This window comes from Erpetoichthys calabaricus, chromosome 11, assembly GCF_900747795.2.
Source record: "Erpetoichthys calabaricus chromosome 11, fErpCal1.3, whole genome shotgun sequence".
Taxonomy (NCBI): Eukaryota; Metazoa; Chordata; class Cladistia; order Polypteriformes; family Polypteridae; genus Erpetoichthys; species Erpetoichthys calabaricus.
The window spans coordinates 87,337,625-87,355,122 of NC_041404.2; the positions used below are offsets into that span (position 1 = coordinate 87,337,625).

General features: G+C 41.3%; 1 protein-coding gene across 3 annotated transcripts; it reads left to right on the plus strand.

Annotated features, from left to right (window-relative positions):
• Positions 1 to 480: 480 nt before the first annotated feature.
• LOC114660687 (ferritin, middle subunit-like) lies at positions 481 to 14,230 on the plus strand. 3 transcript variants are annotated; one of them, XM_051933894.1, is made up of 5 exons: positions 481 to 740; positions 1,252 to 1,398; positions 1,502 to 1,627; positions 1,881 to 1,919; positions 14,022 to 14,230. In XM_051933894.1, exons 1-5 carry the CDS (start codon positions 639 to 641, stop codon positions 14,136 to 14,138), a joined length of 531 nt encoding a protein of 176 aa, XP_051789854.1. In that variant the 5' UTR covers positions 481 to 638; the 3' UTR covers positions 14,139 to 14,230. The 3 variants fall into 3 exon arrangements, with proteins under 3 accessions (XP_051789854.1, XP_028669375.1, XP_028669377.1); XM_028813542.2 differs by lacking the exon at positions 14,022 to 14,230 and having other exon boundaries at positions 1,881 to 2,121; XM_028813544.2 differs by lacking the exons at positions 481 to 740; positions 1,252 to 1,398; positions 1,502 to 1,627; positions 1,881 to 1,919 and adding exons at positions 12,717 to 12,975; positions 13,375 to 13,521; positions 13,626 to 13,751 and having other exon boundaries at positions 13,983 to 14,230.
• Positions 14,231 to 17,498: the final 3,268 nt, after the last annotated feature.

Below are 17,498 nucleotides of genomic sequence, written 5' to 3' on the forward strand. Positions count from 1 at the left end.
AACTGTACACTTTAGAAATGACACACCTTAATTACAGTAGCATGTATTTTGCTTTATCACGCTGCCTCAGCTTTTGTTTTTCCCAGCTCACCACACCCCGGCTCTTCCCGATATCTCAACAGAACAGTGGAACGAGAATAATGCGACTATCACACTAGCCGAAACACTCGTCAGCTGATACAGTAAACCATAATTAAATGTATATTATAGAAATGTAATGACGATTAAGCATGTCAAATTAGCGAACGCCGAAAATATTTGGTTTATTTCCTATTGAACAATCTGCAACGAAGGGAGGACGTCATGCTCCTTCAACAGCCGTGTTGTTGAGCCAGCTTGTTTCTGCTTGAGCTGACAGCCCACCTTCTCTATCGCTTATTGGTTGAGTCTTTGTTTTAGAGTAGCTGCTATTTGCTACTTGATTACCAGACTGACAACACTGAAACCCCGCCCCCTGTGGGTAGCGCTATAAATACAGGATTCCTTGCTAGTCTTTTCACTACCAGCTGGAGAGAGACGAGTTCTTGCTTCAACAGTGTTTGAACGGAACCCATCTGTCCGAAGCATTTTTTTTTTTCCGCTCCAACTTGCACTTATTAACTTTGTGTTTTCATCTCGATCGCAAGTAAACCATCAAAATGGCATCCCAAATCCGCCAGAATTACCACAGCGACTGTGAGGCCGCCATCAATCGCATGATCAACATGGAGTTGACTGCGTATTACACCTACCTGTCCATGGTGAGTTGACCTCTAATCTTTGCCAGTGAGTATCGTTTTCCTGCAGCTTTTCTGGAAAGCGAACGCGAGAATCCGGGTAGAGGAGGGCGGTGACGTATTTTGTTTGCGTAGTGTGATGAAGGGCCTTGGCTAAAAATTTTTTCAGCTGCAGGATTGAAAAGCAATTTCTCCCATTTGTAATGGGGGGGGGGCGGCTTTTTTTTTTTTTTTTTCTTGTATTGGGTTTGGTGTTAAAGCTTATTTTAATTGAATTTGCTGTATTGCACTGCAGCGAATTAATGAATGTACAGTCTCTGATATGAGACTTTGAAAAGCTAGCACTTGTTTACAGGAGTAAACTAGTAATTTTAAGTACAGTGAGGTGCTTTGTGTTAAGTGTAGTCTCGTCAGACGTCCACCGGAGCCCCAAAAACCCTGAATTCACCAATACATTCACATTATCTTCACGTGAAGAGATTTTAAACGAACTGTATGTAGCTAATATCTACATTTTGGGTGTTTTTGGTCTTAGGCTCACTATTTCAAGCGTGACGATGTGGCACTGAAAGGCTTTGCCGAGTTCTTCAAGGAGCAGAGTGAAGAGGAACAAGAACATGCCAACAAGTTCATGGAGTTCCAGAACAAGCGTGGCGGCCGCATCTTCCTCCAGGATATTAAGGTTAGTGGGGATGTTTTGGGTGCTTTTAGTCGTAGTGCTTGTGTGTTGGTGCTTATTAAAAATTTCGAAAGGCAAGTTCTCTCAACAGTCTTTATTTTTATAGAAACCTGAAAAAGATGAATGGGGCTCTGGTCTGGAAGCCATGCAGGCTGCTCTGAAGCTGGAGAAAACCGTCAACCAGGCCCTACTGGATCTGCATAAGCTTGCTTCCACCCATGTAGACCCTCATGTAAGTGTGTGGATTTGGATAAAATTTTAATTAAGCATTGTGCATGTGAGATGGGATTTTAAGTGGCTTATTCCAACTGTACTGCTGAAAAACTTCGGTAAATTGCCTTTGGGGGCCCCCTTCATCTCTCTTCTAAACCCCTCCCCAAATGTGCAGTGCTATTAAACAGGGTACGTTTTGCAGAAACCAAACCCCTTTATTAGACTAGTTAATGGCATGTGTTTTTTACTTTTTTTTTTAATTTTTATTTTAGCTGTGTGACTTCTTGGAGACTCACTACTTGAATGAACAGGTTGAAGCTATGAAGAAGCTGGGTGACCACATCACTAACTTGACCAAGACTGGAGCCAATAACAGCGGGCTTGCAGAGTACTTGTTTGACAAGCTTACTCTGAAGGAGAGCAGCTAAACCAGCTTGACATAATCATTGGGGTGGTGGTTTGGCCTCCAAGCAATGTACAAGTCTAAGGCCTAAATAAAAGTTGTTGAGCATTTTTGTGTGTGGTTTTAAAATTTATTCTGGGACTTTATGGTTGGTGGGAACATCTCCTCCTCTAACCCCCCCCCCCCCCCCCCCCCCCCCCTTGTCCTTTTCGCTGCGTAGGAATAAGGGACTGTGGAATCTGTGCAGTAATTAAGGTCTGTAGTTCAAGCAAGACAGGTTTCTTTTATCTTTGATGTGTAAATTTGGTTAATTTCATACTAAATTTCAGTGAAAGTGGCTTCAGCTTCCTAAGCTTGAAAGTTATTCATCTTTATATCAAGACTTCCTAAAAGTACCTGTGGTGCATTACATTTTTCATGCACTATAGCACCCATCCAGTTGGCCAATGTAATTGTTAAATGACCTTACTGAGCCTACTTGATTGTGGGATTTTTTTTTTTTTTTTTTTTTTTTAAATTGGGCTTGGTGTACACCATAGGCTGTTGGGGGGGCAGTAGCTTGGCTGCTTTTCTCTGGAGTGTGGTCATACGGGATAGGTTGAGACAAGCACGGAAACTAATACTGGACTGATGCACTTATTGGTGAAATATCCTGGAAGTTCATTGATGGAAGGTTTGAAGATGTTGCCTTCATTTGTGTACAAGTCTGCTTGGCTGTCATTTTAAAAACTTGTGGTGTGACCCTCTTGCATGTATACCCTAAGCAGGGGTGTTGAACTCTGGGCCTTGAGGGCCCCGGTGGCTACAGGTTTTTTCATTCTAACCCTTTTCCTAATCCGTGAGTAGTTTTCACTAACTCATTTTTCCAATCATTTCAATAGTCCTGTTTTTAAGGATTCAGTTCTCTGAATGGCCACCATTTAATGAAGAAACAAACAGAAATGAGATGTGAAATGAGCCAACAGATGACCAGCTAAACTGGGATTTTCAAACTCCAACCAGTCTCAATGAGAAGCTGGTTCTTGCTGTTAAGCCCATTGTTTAATTCAATGGCTCGTTGCTGCTCTCATTCTGCCACAGCAGAAAATCTGTCCTATGGTGGCTTGTCTCATTGTTTAGCTACTAATTAAGGGGCCTGAGTCAAGTTAAAATTAAAGCAAAAAGTTAATCGGTAAAAACGGCTCACTAATGAAGATGGTTAGAATGAAAACGTGCAGCCCTTGAGGACTTTTTTTTTTTTTTTTTTTTTTTATAAATTGGTGTCTCCATTGAGCTAAAGGTTTGCCCTAAAGTGACACTTCTCCACCAATGTGGTCCCTGTTAACAGATGACCTAACTAGTGCCAGATCTGTGTGTCAGTGGTAAAGGGGGATTCACTTGGACTGATGAGCTGCAGGTATGGCAGTCTGTTCCCAGGATTATTTCTTCTAAAGTTGAGCAGAACATTTAACTTGAAATGGCTGGCTGCACTGGACATGCAAAACTTTTAACAGATTACAGTTCCCCTGTAATGGGATATAAGCAGGTGTATTGTCAAAAAAATTAATGTTGTGCAAGTAGGCCGCAGTCCCCACACAGAAAAAAATTGGGAGTGGTGGGTATTGTGTAGGCTGCAACTAATTTTTATAATCTGATTTTACTTTGATTATTTGGAATAAAAATTACCATTTTTTTTTTTTTTACATTTCTCCCTTGATGTAAGAGTTCTAACTCTTAACTACAATACACTATAAGAAAAAAAAAAATACGCACTGTGAAAACCACTTTTATGGGCAATAAACTTAAATTTGTTCCAACAGTGGCTTAAACTATAGCTGAAAATGCATCGGTAACTTTAAAAACCGACTCTTAAATTGTGTGACCAGAGATGTAAAATGGTTTCACGAGAGTTTTGAGTTGCAATGCAAGAATGTAAGCATGTGCACATGTTCTTGGCTAAGGCTGGCTCTCTTTTTTGAATTTATATTGCCTGTAACTGAAAAGAGATATTCAGATGGTGTTGAGGTAGCAAGGATACATACCTGTAGGTAGGTCTTTGCAATCCTGGCCCGAGTAGGGTATTTAACTTTGTAGTCTTCCACCATTGAAAAGGATTTTTTTTTTTGTTTGGCAGCTAGTTTCCCTCCAAATTATACTAGGATCATGTTTCTTAAAACTTGTTCATGGATTTCTTCAGCTTTCAAATCCATGTTATCTTCCTCATTGCGGTTTCCCAATTCAAGGAGTGAGTCAAAGTGACAGTGACCACAGTTGTAGGTCCAACAGCTGTGTTACTGGTGGAGGTGCTGGCGGCACAAGTTTTGTCTCACTGACCCATTTCCGTTTTCATTTTAGCTTACACATGGAACACTAGCTCATGTATCTGAAATATCAGTTTTCTAAACCTAGGGTCCAGTGAAATAGCGAGGACTGCTGTGTTTGGTGCCGAGTCTAAAAATGCGGCTTCCTTCTCCCATCTTTGCTGAAGCTGCTCCATGGCAGTGATTTAGAAAGCCTGCACTGCAGTTGACTCCAAACCGTTAAGGATTTCATGAGCCCTGTTCCAAGTGAGACTATTGAAGAAATTGTAGGATGTTTCTCTCCATTTAAAAACACAGTAGCACATTCAAACCATTTAAGAGCAACAGAAAGCTCTTCAAGCAGGCACCATTTCATAACTTTTAAGTCAAGGTATTTCTTGTCTGTGTGTGTGACAATAGGGTCAGACAGTGTTGCAGTTATGGGTCACTGTGATGAGCGGTCCATGGCAGTGTACAAGTTTTACATAGGTAAATCACGTCCTGGCAAGTGTGGGCTACAATCAGGTGTTGTGTGTGAGTGTGCTTTATTCCGGGGCTGACTGGGGTGCATGGGTGATTATGCAGACATGTGCAAAAGCAAGCAGCAGTCAGGTACCTCATTCACACCTCCGAGATGGTGGCGTATCACACCCATGACAATAAGGCCAGATAAAAGGAGCCTGCACAGGACAAGAAGGGAAGAAAGGAAAGAACAGAGGTTAATGTAAGTAAAAGAAAGAGAGAGCGAAAGGCAGTATCAAGAGAGCATGTGGTCGGGAGTGATCCCCAGTATGAGGAGCCTGTGGCTGAAGAAGGGGCGCTTCTATTTATCAATTTTGGGGAATAGGAGCGGCCTGTTGTTTGGTGTTTCCTGCAAACAATGATTGCTGTTGCCACATGACTGATAATGATTGTAAATGTTTCTGTTATAGAAACAATCAATCAGTTGACCCTGACAAAGTGGATGCAGAAAATAGACAGATAATTATATATTGCTATTAGATGGTCGAAGAACTGAATTGACATAATGTAAAAAAATAAAATCTACAGATATACATGCTGTGAACATACTACAGCGTATATAGTACTATGTTATTTTGGATGCTGTTTTGAGTCTTGTATACCATGATGTTTTGCATTTTTTACTAAATGTTGTTTTGTGTGTTAACTGTTTATACTCCGGGCCTATAAAAGGGTAGAGCTCTATATACACTAAAAAGAACTGAGACGGCCAGACATCCAAAGCTCATTTTCATTAAGAGCAACCTGGGCTACTAGCAGGATAGGACAGAGAGATGAATGACCAATGGAGCAGATAGAGAACTGGGATAATGGGATCTTTTCTCAGTCATCTCCGAATTGTGGAACTGACTGTGTCCAAATCATTGACACAATGGGGCAGAGCCTTTGCCAAGCAGCATCCAGCACAAGGCAGGGACCAGTCCCTGATGTAGTGCCACTTCACAGCAAGACACACTCACCCATACAAAACCACGTACAGTCACAAATTAACCTAAAAAACACATAATTTTGCTTGGTTTATCCCAAAGCCTAAGTGAGGTTGAGCAGTCTATAAAGTGCAGCATCTTTCCAAATAAACACTGCCAGAAAGTATTTAAGAGCATTACAGTAAATGACAAATCCAAGAATGTATTGACTTTACTTCAAAAATGAAATCAGTAATACTTGCAGTCAAAGCCAACAGGTCACAATGGCACAGGCTAGAGAATGGCAACAGTAAAGGTGCAGGCATATATTTTGCATTTAATTTTTTTAAAGAGCTTTCATAAAAAGTTTCAAGGGGTGTTAATTGTCCAAGATGGGTTTAATACTGAACCTTATACTGTCTCATCCCATTCTTCACAATCCCTCTAATTACTATTTCTCATTCCAATCACCGTGTTAAAACAATAATCATCTGGAATCACATTATTGCATGGATGAAGCCACCAGGTTGAAACAAACACAGGGAGTCATTCTGTTGGGGAAGTGCGTGGGATTGCAAAAGGAACCAGAAGTAAGAGCAACCAGCCGAAGCAGCTTTTATGTAAAAGAGCAGTACTAAGGCTGGAAGTTCAGAGATCATTTCACAAGCTCAGTGTGATTATTAAGTAATATGATGAGGCTCATTCATAATATTAAATACTGTACAAGTTCTTTCATGCAATGTTGCCAAATAGCTAGACAAAATAACAGTAATGTACGTGATCTATATTTATATTGCCACATACGTGTACTTGGGAGACAACCTGAAGGCTTATCTAATGGTAACTCCACCCCAAGTGGAGGATTGCCACTGTTGTTTAATGCTTCTCCTCCTTTCTCTCCTACAGATCAGATGAATGGCCGTCCCAATGATGTCACTACCAAGTCTTGGTTTCCTGGCCCCACCCTTTCCAGTCTGGCTTCTTCTTTAGGGGAGCCATCACCATTTTGAATCAGTCTATCGTTTGAGTATACTGTGTAAAGATCATTTGCAAATTTGATATCCTTTGTTGCTTTTATCTAACAATTACAAAAAGTTGGAAAATGTAAATAAAAACAATGCAATGATTTGCAAATTATATAAACTCATATTTTATTTGCAATAGAATATGTATAAACTGAGAAAATGTACCATTTTAAGAAAAGAATAAGGTCATTTTGAAAAAATGTTGGGACAGGGCCATGTTTCCCACTGAATAGCATCCCCTCTTCTTTTAACAACAGTGTGTAAACATCTGGGACCTGAGGAGACCAGTTGCTGGACTTTTGGGAAAGGAATGTTGTCCCATTCTTGTCTGGATATAGGCTTCTCGCTGCTCAACAGTCCTGGGCCGTCTGTCATATTTTTCATTTCATGGTGTGCCAAATGTTTTCAGTTGGTGAAAGGTCTGGACTGCAGGCAGACCAATTCAGCACCCAAACTCTTTTACTATGAAGCTGTACTATTGTAATAAATGCATTATGCAGTTTAACATTGTGTTGCTGAAATATGCAAGGCCTTCCCTGAAAAAGGTGTTGTCTGGATGGAAGCATATATTGCTCTAAAACCTGTATATACCTTTCAGCATTGCTAGTGCCTTTCCAGATGTTCAGGCTAATGCACTCCCATACCATCAGAGATGCAGGCTTTTGAACTAAGCGTTGATAACAAGCCTGATGTTCCCTCCCCTCTTTAGTCTGGATGATGCAACATCAATGTTTTCCAGAAAGAATTTCAAGTTTTGATCCATTGGACCACAGAATAGTTTTCCACTTTGCCTCAGTCCATTTAAATGAACTTTGGCCCAGAGAAGATGGTGGAATTTCTGTATCATGTCCAGATATGGCTACTTCTTTGCATGATAAAGATTTAACCTGCATTTGTGGATGGCACGGCGAACTGTGTTCATACACAGTAGTTTCTGGAAGTGTTCTTGAGCCAAAGCAGTGATTTCCATGACAGAATCATGCCTGTTTTTTAATGCAATGCTGCCCAATTTTCTCCCTTGTCCCTTGGACAAACAGATTTCTCTTGATTCTCTGAATCTTTTGATATTATTTACTGTAGATGAGATATTTAAAGTCTTCACAAATTTACTTTGAGGAACATTATTCTGAAATTGTTCCAACAATTTGTAGATGCAGTTTTTTGCAGAATGGTGAACCTCTGCCCATCTTTATGTCTGAGAGACTCTCTAAGATTTTTTTTTGTACCCAATCATGTTACTGACTTGTTGCCAAATAAACAAGTTAGTTGCAAAATGTTCCCTTAGCTGTTTCTTTTAGTACCACTTACTTTTCAGGCTTTTGTTGCACCCAACACAACTTTTTTAGACATATTGCTGCCATCAAATTCAAAATAAGCTAATATTTTTCATGAAATAGTAAATTGTCTCATTTGCAACAATTGATATGTTTTCTGTGTTCTACTGTGACTAAAAAATGGGTTTATGAAATTTGCAAAACATTGCATTCTGGTTTTATTTACATTTTACACAGTGTCCTAACTTTTTTATAATTGGAGTTGTATAGGGGTGTCTCCCTCGAGGTGCCCCAACTTTTACTTGTTGTGGTTACAATTTTTAGAATTGTATATATATGTTTCATTCTATGTATTGTGGATGATCAGCCTCGGCACAGACAGGCAGACAACAATGGTTCAAACCCACCACACGTTTATTTACAGTATTTACAAAAGTCCACGTCCTACACACAACCCAGTGGCCCTGCACCACACACCCTTAAGTCCAGGCTTCTCCTAAGTCCTGTCTCCTCTCCACTCCTCTCCTCTGAGCTTCGTCCTCTTCCACCCAAATTCAGCTGATGACTGGAGGGAGGCGGCCCCTTTTATGTCCATCCAGACGTGCACCAGGTGCCTCCTGATGAGCTTCCTGCAGCACTTCCTGGTGTGGCGGAAGTGCCGCATGAGCACCCGGAAGCAGTGCAGGAGTCCCTGGTAATACTTCCGCCAGCACCTCCGGGTGTGGTGGAAGTGCTGACTTCACAGTCTTCTGGGCACCCCCTGGCGGTGGCCACGGGCCCCTATAGGGTTGAGCTTCCATGCTCAATTCCCGTGGCCCCCACACAAACCAGGGTGGCTGCCCTCTCATGGTCCAAGAGAGGCATAGTCCCTCTCCCAGTCCTTCTCGGCGTCCCGGCTGGGCACAGCCCCCAGCCGCCCGCCACAGAATATATACAGTACCTTTTATGTGTGTTTCTTCTTGTTGATATCGCTGTCACTATCGTGTGGAGACGTGAATATCATTGTAATCTGCATACATGACAAGAACCTTGAACTTTGTGGTTTGCAGTTACTGCTTAGATTTTGTTCAGCATTCTGTCCACTCACATGAGTCAATGGGTAAACTTGCTTTGTTTTTGGGAAGGATGAATCAGATCAGCTTCAAAGATTCAATTCATTTTTGTATAACACTCTTCACTGAGCACAGGCTTACAGTGCTAGAACTTATTTGCAACTTTACTGTATTAACAGTAAATAATCAACTCTATGGCATGTGCATTTGTAAACATACAAACTACATAAAACACTGTAAAACAGTAATTTCATTTGCATAGTTTCAATTAAGTCATTTTAATTTTAGTTTGTGTACTTTTAGCTGTTACACTTTTGAACCCAAAAGGGCAGACACTATGACACAGTGGTTAGTGCTGTTGCCTTATAGCTTCAGACATTGTGTGTGACAGTACTTATATGTTCTCATTATGCCAATATGGGTTTCCTTCCAAAGACTGGAATGTTATGCTGGCTGGCAATTCTGAATTGACTTTCTATGAGCGACTGCAAGTTTGTTAATGAAAGTGTTCAGTGGCAACTGTCACATGTGTGCGCTGGTTCCTGCTTATGTTCTTGATGCTGAATAAATTGGTTAGAAAATGCATGGGTAGATGACTAGATTCATGTTCAAGTTCAAATTTATTGTCAAGTGTTTGACAATAGTACTTCAATGTTCTTAACTGCCGGTCACCCACAGACTGGTAATAGTGGCACCATCCCAACAACTAACAATGAATACAAACAAAAAAAAATAAATACAATTTCACAAATGAAAACCATCATCAGGCAATGTGAAACACATGTACAATATTTAAGAAATATCCAGGCAGTTGTCATTATGAATGGCTGTTGTGTAGCCTTATGACCTGTGGGTAAATCTGTCCATACATCTAGTAGTGTGAGTGTCAATGGCCCTGTACTCTGCCAGAACAGATGAGGGAGAAAATTGACTGTGCAGTACAGCACAGATCTTTAAGGCGGCATGTGATATACAGTATATGTCCTGGATGGAAGGGAGCTGTGTATAACAATATTCTGTGTCACCCTCACCTCCCTCTGTAGTTGTTTGTGGCCCTCAGCTAAGCAGGTGATTTACTTGGATGTTATGAGGCCAGTGAGGATAGACTCCACTGAGCACTTAATGAATTTGGGGAGCATACATGGAAATATCCAACTTTTTCTCAGACATGTGAGAAAGTACAATAATTGCATTGATGTGCATTCTTAGGGCGGCACAGTGGCGCAGTGGGTAGCGCTGCTGCCTCGCAGTTGGGAGATCTGGGGACCTGGGTTCGATTCCCGGGTCCTCCCTGCGTGGAGTTTGCATGTTCTCCTCGTGTCTGCGTGGGTTTCCTCCGGGCGCTCCGGTTTCCTCCCACAGTCCAAAGACATGCAGGTTAGGTGGATTGGAGATTCTAAATTGGCCCTAGTGTGTGCTTGGTGTGTGGGTGTGTTTGTGTGTGTCCTGCGGTGGGTTGGCACCCTGCCCAGGATTGGTTCCTGCCTTGTGCCCTGTGTTGGCTGGGATTGGCTCCAGCAGAACCCCGTGACCCTGTGTTCGGATTCAGCGGGTTGGAAAATGGATGGATGGATGGATGTGCATTCTTAAAGGTTACTTTGCTTACTTAAAGTCTGCTTCAAGTCATCCATGACGGTAATTGAGAAAATGTAAAATTGCTTACTCTCTCCACAGCATCTTCTCTGATGTAGGTAAGAACGTGGTCACCCTTGTGCTTCTGGAAATCTATGACCAGCTACCTGGTTTTACTGACATCAATGTACAGACTGCCATCTGTGCCACACTGCTTTACAGGCATGTCCATTCTCTCTATGTTGGTGATCAGGCACATAACAGCAGTGTCATCATAAAGTTGAAGTGTGGGGTCAGTGTGGAGGAAGTAGTGTTCCCTATTTGAACATGCTGGGGTTTGCCAATTAGGAAGTCCAAAATGTAGTTGTAGAGAGCTGGCTTTGACAAAATTCTGAATGAGAAAAATGAAATGTGAGGAAAGACAGATTTCCATTCTGGATATAATTCATTTACTCCAAAAGTCCATTTTCTACTTTTTTTACTGTATCCAGACATTTAATTAAAATCACTCAAGCCTTATGGCGCAATGATTGAGGAAACAGATAGGAAACTACAAGGCTGGTGGCATCCATTAAATCTAAGCAAATTACTTTCCTCCAGCCATCCTATTTCTAATGAAGCTGCATAGAGATTACTGTTTAAGACATATAATAGTTCATAATGCATAATGTTATATACTGTAGAAAATAATTCTGACTTTTTAAATATTTCATACTTTCCCAAGTTTACTGTGCCCTAAATATGAGGATAAGCACTAGTGAGACACTTACCAATCGCTAATTACCACATGGATGAATTAAATGGATTGGACTGGCAAACGTTGTTGGGCTGAATGGCTTGTTCTTGTCCAGACAGTTCTAATGATAGTTCTGTTCTTGTCATTTAGCACTACTATGACGGTATATTTTGCATTCAGATGTCTCCAGGTATAACAAAGGGCATTCAGGAAAGTTTTTAGTATGATAATGTTGGAAAAGAATATAAATGCAAGAATAGGATTGTTTTCCACTTGTTTAGCAATACTGCATATTATTCAATCATGATGTTCCCAGATATAGTCAGTGTGTTTGGACTGGTTTGCTAGTTGCAGGATTATTATGTTTTGCTTTCTTCTGATTAGTACATATGTTTATTTAAAGGGTGTTTCGTGATGGAGCTAACTCTGAAAGAGAATATACCATACCATACCATTCCCAAAGCCTGCTTAATAATTTGCAGTGCTGTGGGAAACTGGAGCTTATCCCAGCAAGTATGATGAACAAACCCTGGACAGCGTGCTAATCCATCACTGGTGAAAGAGAATATATAAAGGTAAATTGACAGTGACACTTCACATACTGTGTAACATATTACCTGAGATTGCAGATTTGCTAGAAAAACAAACTGGGTGTAATCAATTTACGAGACAATAAACAAACAGAATGTAATTAATAAAGAGAATGCGATCATAGCCGTTCCAAGGCTGAGCCCTCATGAATTTGAGAAGATTGCACATTTTTCAGATGTTCAGCTTTGTTTGAATTAAACACCAGAACCCAGGTCCTGCTTCTTTGTGTTAGGATATAGCGAGTTGGATAATGACTAACTGACAGACTATTAGACTGTACACTTTAGAAATGACACCTTAATTACAGTGGCATGTATTTGCTTAGTCACGCTGCCTCAGCTTTTGTTTTTTCCAGCTCGCCACACCCCGGCTCTTCCCGATATCTCAACTGAACAGTGGAACGATAATAATGCGACCATCACACTAGCCGAAACACTTGTTAGCTAATACAGCAAACTATACTTAAATGAATATTAAAGAAAGTTCTTGACTATTGAGTATGTCAAATTAACAAAAGCCGGAAATTGATTTGTTTTCTAATCGAACGATCTGCCACGAAGGGAGGACGACATTCTCCTTCAACAGCCGGGTTTTTGAGCCAGCCTGCTTCAGTTTGAGCTGACAGCCCACCTTCCCTCACGCTTATTGGTTGAGTCTTTGTTTTAGAATAGCTGCTATTTGCTACTTGATTACCAGACTGACAACTTTGAAATCCTGCCCCTCTGTGGGCGTCGCTATAAATAAAAGATTCTTAGCCACTGTTTCACTATCAGCTGGAGAGAGACGAGTTCTTGCTTCAACAGTGTTTGAACGGAACCTATCTGTCCGAAGCTTTTTTTTTTTAACGCTCCAATTTAGTGTTTTTGACTTTGTTTCTTCATCTCGATCGCAAAGTAAATCATCGAAATGGCATCCCAAATCCGCCAGAATTACCACAGCGACTGTGAGGCCGCCATCAATCGCATGGTCAACATGGAGTTGACTGCGTATTACACCTACCTGTCCATGGTGAGTTGACCTCTGATCTTTGTTCATAGGGTCCTAAAATTCGTGCCTTCTTTCTTGCAGTTTTTTTTTCTTTCCTGGAATGGTGATACGGGGAGAAGTGTAGAAGAACGAGATCCTGTATTTTGTTTGCGCAGCGTTAGACCGTGTGATTAAGGCCCTTGGTTAAAGTGTATTTCAACCACATAACTGAAACGAATTATAATTAACACCAGTTAAACTGGACTCGAATCAGACCGCACATTCGTTAAATGCAAATGTTTACATTGCAACGCGACGCGTTCGGTTTGGTCTCGTCAGAAGTACAATAGCGCCCCCAGACAACCCCAATGGGGCTTCACCAATATGTAGCTGATGGCTAAATTGGAAGCTAAGTGTTTTCGTCTCTTTCGTCTTTCATAGGCTCACTATTTCAAACGTGATGATGTGGCCCTGAAAGGCTTTGCCGAGTTCTTCAAGGAGCAGAGTGAAGAGGAACAAGAACATGCCAACAAACTCATGGAGTTCCAGAACAAACGGGGCGGCCGCATCTTTCTCCAGGATATTAAGGTTAGTGGGGATGTTTTGGGTGCTTTTAGTCGTAGTGCTCGTGTGTGGGTGCTTATTAAAAATTTCGAAAGGCAAGTTCTCTCAACCGTCTGTAATTTTTATAGAAACCTGAAAAAGATGAATGGGGCTCTGGTCTGGAAGCCATGCAGGCTGCTCTGAAGCTGGAGAAAAGCGTCAACCAGGCCTTACTGGATCTGCATAACCTCGCATCAACCCATGTAGACCCTCATGTAAGTGCGTGTGTGGTTTTTTTTGAGTACTGCTGAAAACGTCTGGTAAACTTGTTTAGTGCTGCCCCTCACAACCTGCTTTTGAGAACTGCATTTTCTATTAAACAGACCGGGTCAGTTTTTGTAAAGCAAGTGGTCATTAACCCTTTAATTTTTGACTAGTCTGTTAAAATGGCATGTGTTTTAGATCATGTTTCTTCCTCTTATGCTGTAACCTTTCACTCTTTACAGCTGTGTGACCTCTTGGAGACTCACTACTTGAATGAACAGGTTGAAGCTATTAAGAAGCTGGGTGACCACATCACAAACTTGACCAAGACTGGAGCCAATAACAGTGGGCTTGCAGAGTACTTGTTTGACAAGCTTACTCTGAAGGAGAGCAGCTAAACCAACTTTCACCATAAACTAATGGTCATGGTGGTGGCTTGGCCTCATAAAGCAATGTACAAGTCTAAGACCAAAATAAAAGTTGAGCATTATTTTGTGTGTGGATTGGATTTTTTTTGGGGGGGTGGGGTAGGAATAGCCTTATTTCAGTGGGTAGAAATAAGGCAGTCAAGTGTGTGCAGTAATTTTAAGATATCTTTCCTCAAAGAGTAGATACTGGAAACCTGTCTGGTCCTGATGTAACCCTTTCTCTTCTGCCCAAACTGGGCAGTTTTGTACCAAGTTCCTCAAAGTGGCTTCGGTTACCAAAGGTTTATTAAGAGTATATTGCTTATGTCAAGATTTCAAACCTTGTGTTTGGAGCGTCTGGCAGGGCTGTGAAGGTTTGTGTGGGTCCCTTTGCTTACCAGTATGATGCAACATGTTGTGGGAAGGTTAGTAGTACCAGGCAAATCAAGTCTGATCCCAAAAAGATACCCACGAAGTCTGACATGGAGAGACACAAAGGTGGAATTTTTCAAAAGCAACAGTGGGTTTTATTTACAGGTGCACAATAAATGCCCCACTTCACATATTGAATTTGTATGTCCCAAAATGAAAAGGTGTGTGTGTGTGTGTGTGTGTATATACACAAAATGGCAGTCTTCCTAAAGACCAATCTGGAAGAAACAAGTTTACAAGGGGGGGGGGGGGAATGGTATATACAAGAGACCGTGCACCCAAAATCTATAAATACTTCCCACTAAAACAACATAACTAGGAGGGGTGTGTGTACTTCGGATATAAGTAAGGTAAAAGCTGCTGCTTGGTATACTAAAAGGCGGCTTATACCATCCACACAGTCTAAAGACCTCCCCTGGAGGCAGGAAGTGCCACTAATACTCGGGGAACAAATGTTCACCCAATCCTGCAACATGCCGTTCTCCTCCGCCTATAGCGGCTCTAACGCTGCAATCAACCCCTGCAAGGCGTGTATTAAATAGGTGGTGACCGCTTGAGCGCAGCCCGACGTGCTCGCTTCTGACGAGCTGATCCGTTTTGTGAAAATCTTTTTTTGGGGACCCCCTTCTCAAACTAAGGCATGCACAAAGTTAACTAATCGCCCCGCACCTTTCTCTGTGCTAATGGCAGGAGGCTAAAAAGACGCTCTACTTGCTGACGGGTACATGCAGCGTCCTCTATGGCAGGCATGACCTGGAGGCGCTCCAGACCTGTCGCTGGTGTCCTGCTCCGTGCACCTGTAGAAGCCAAAGTTGAAATGCTTGCGAAAGCGTACCTCGCGCTTTAATAATTTAAACGGGTAAATGCTCTTAACTTTATTCCATGCAAGTTGTCTTTACACAATTCTTAGACCTTTTTCCTTTAAAATGGTAATGCCTGTTAGGTGGAATACCACAACCAGTATCTCTATCTTGTGGAGCAGCTGCCTATAATAAGTGTGATGTCTGAACTTAATACGGGATTGTTCAGACACATTTTATTACTGTTTGAAATACCCTGTAGACACAACGGAATTTTTTCCCCTTTACTCTTTGGCATACGGCTCAATGAGTGTGTGGGTGTGGTGTATGCAGTTTATAAAATACTGTAACTGCATATTTGTGTGTCACGGTGTGGTGTGACCATCTTGCATTTCATAAAGTATAATCTTAAATTGGTATGGTAGCCTCAATAATTATAGGAGGGAAGGTTGGAGTCTCCATTGGACTTAAAACGACTTGAGCTAAAGCAAACTGATAAGCTGCAAATGGAGTCTCTGTTAACAGATGACTGTGAGAGTCCAATGTCAGGTCTGTCTCAACACTGAGGAAGATTACCTGATTCAGTAGGACTGTTAAGCAACAGGTACAGCTGTCTATTTGTAAGAATATTTGATCTTTCAAAGCATTTAGCATAAAAATGCTGGATGCATTGAACATGCAAAACTTAACTGAGGTGAGCGGTTCCCTGTGTAGTGGGATATAGATAGAAGTACTGTATCATCCAACATAAATTAATCATGTACATGTGGGCAACAGTCAACAACCAGAAAGAAAACCGAGAGTGGTGGATCTCCTGTGCAGTCCTGGGGTACTACTGTAGGTGAAAGTTTTTATTCTAACCAGTTTCATTATTTAGCATTTTTTATTTTGTTTTTAGAAAGGTGCTCTAGTATGAGGTTTATGTTTAGGATTGCTACTTGCATATTTTTCTCACCTTAGCTTTACACCCTAAATTTTCTTTTACCATTTTATCTAATTCACCTTTTTCTATGGAGTTAGTTCCCTTGTTATACTGATAATCATCCAACACCGTGCACACACATCTAAATGGCACTGAATGTAGTGTTGAATTGTGTGCTTATATTGGTGGCTTAACTGCATTTATTTTTCCCAGCCAACATTTGCTTTAAATCTTGTTTGCATTAAGTAAGCTGTTGTTTTTTAGCTTATACCTTTTTGTGTCAATCCACAAATCACGCAAGGCAACACAGACTTTCATTGCGTTTTGTGGAGCAGCCCATAAATTGGCCCTGGCTTGATTCTTTAGCACCATTTACCAAATCATGAGGTATCTAATTTTTTTTACTGTGGTTCAGGAGTTACCAACTGTACCTACAAGTATCCACCACTATTTCACAAAGCTCTTATTTGACTAATCAAGGATTCATTGTGAAGGTGAAGACCAATCAGTTGTGTCAGCAAAAGACTAAACCAAAAACCACAGTTTCAGCAGAAAGATTGTTTTAGTTCCTGCTGGATAGTGTTGTTTCTCTTCAAGAGGTGGGTCTAACGTGAACTAATTGTTGGAAAAGAGTAGTCTTTTGAATTTAGCATTCAGTTATATCATATTCAACAATTCTGGAATAATTAGTCAAGATTTGTGGGTTACAAGTGTGCTCTTTTCAAAAGGGCTACACAATTACATATATATATATATATATATATATATATAGTGAAATAAGGTGCTATATAGGCACCCGACCTGGCACAGATTCACACTGAGGCACGTGTAAAAGCACAAAGAATTTTTATTTTTCTTCACCTGTGGGGCACGTCTTCTCAGTGCAATACACAGTCCCAAAACACTTCAAATAAAGCACAACTAATCACCACAAATATGCCCTTCTGGCACCACCACTCCTCCCAGGCAATCTCATCCTCTTCCTCACAATTCTAGCCCTGAGTAGTGGCTGCAGGCTCTTTTTGTAGCCCTCCCGGAAGTGCTCCAGGTGGTAATTGGCCTAATTAGGCTGCACTTCCGGGTGTTGCTGCCTTCCAGTCCACAGAGGCTCGTTAAACCATGCAGCTCCTCCGGGTGGTGGCCACGGAGCCCAACAGGTCTGAGTCCTGAAGTCCCACCTCTGTGGCCCTGATGTAA

Bases quoted from the DNA above. Each gene is read 5' to 3' on its own strand.
- LOC114660687 (XM_051933894.1), top strand. From the start codon at position 639: ATGGCATCCCAAATCCGCCAGAATTACCACAGCGACTGTGAGGCCGCC. The intron at 741-1,251 runs GTGAGTTGACCT...TTTTGGTCTTAG, and splicing joins ATTACACCTACCTGTCCATG to GCTCACTATTTCAAGCGTGA. The intron at 1,399-1,501 runs GTTAGTGGGGAT...TTATTTTTATAG, and splicing joins TCTTCCTCCAGGATATTAAG to AAACCTGAAAAAGATGAATG.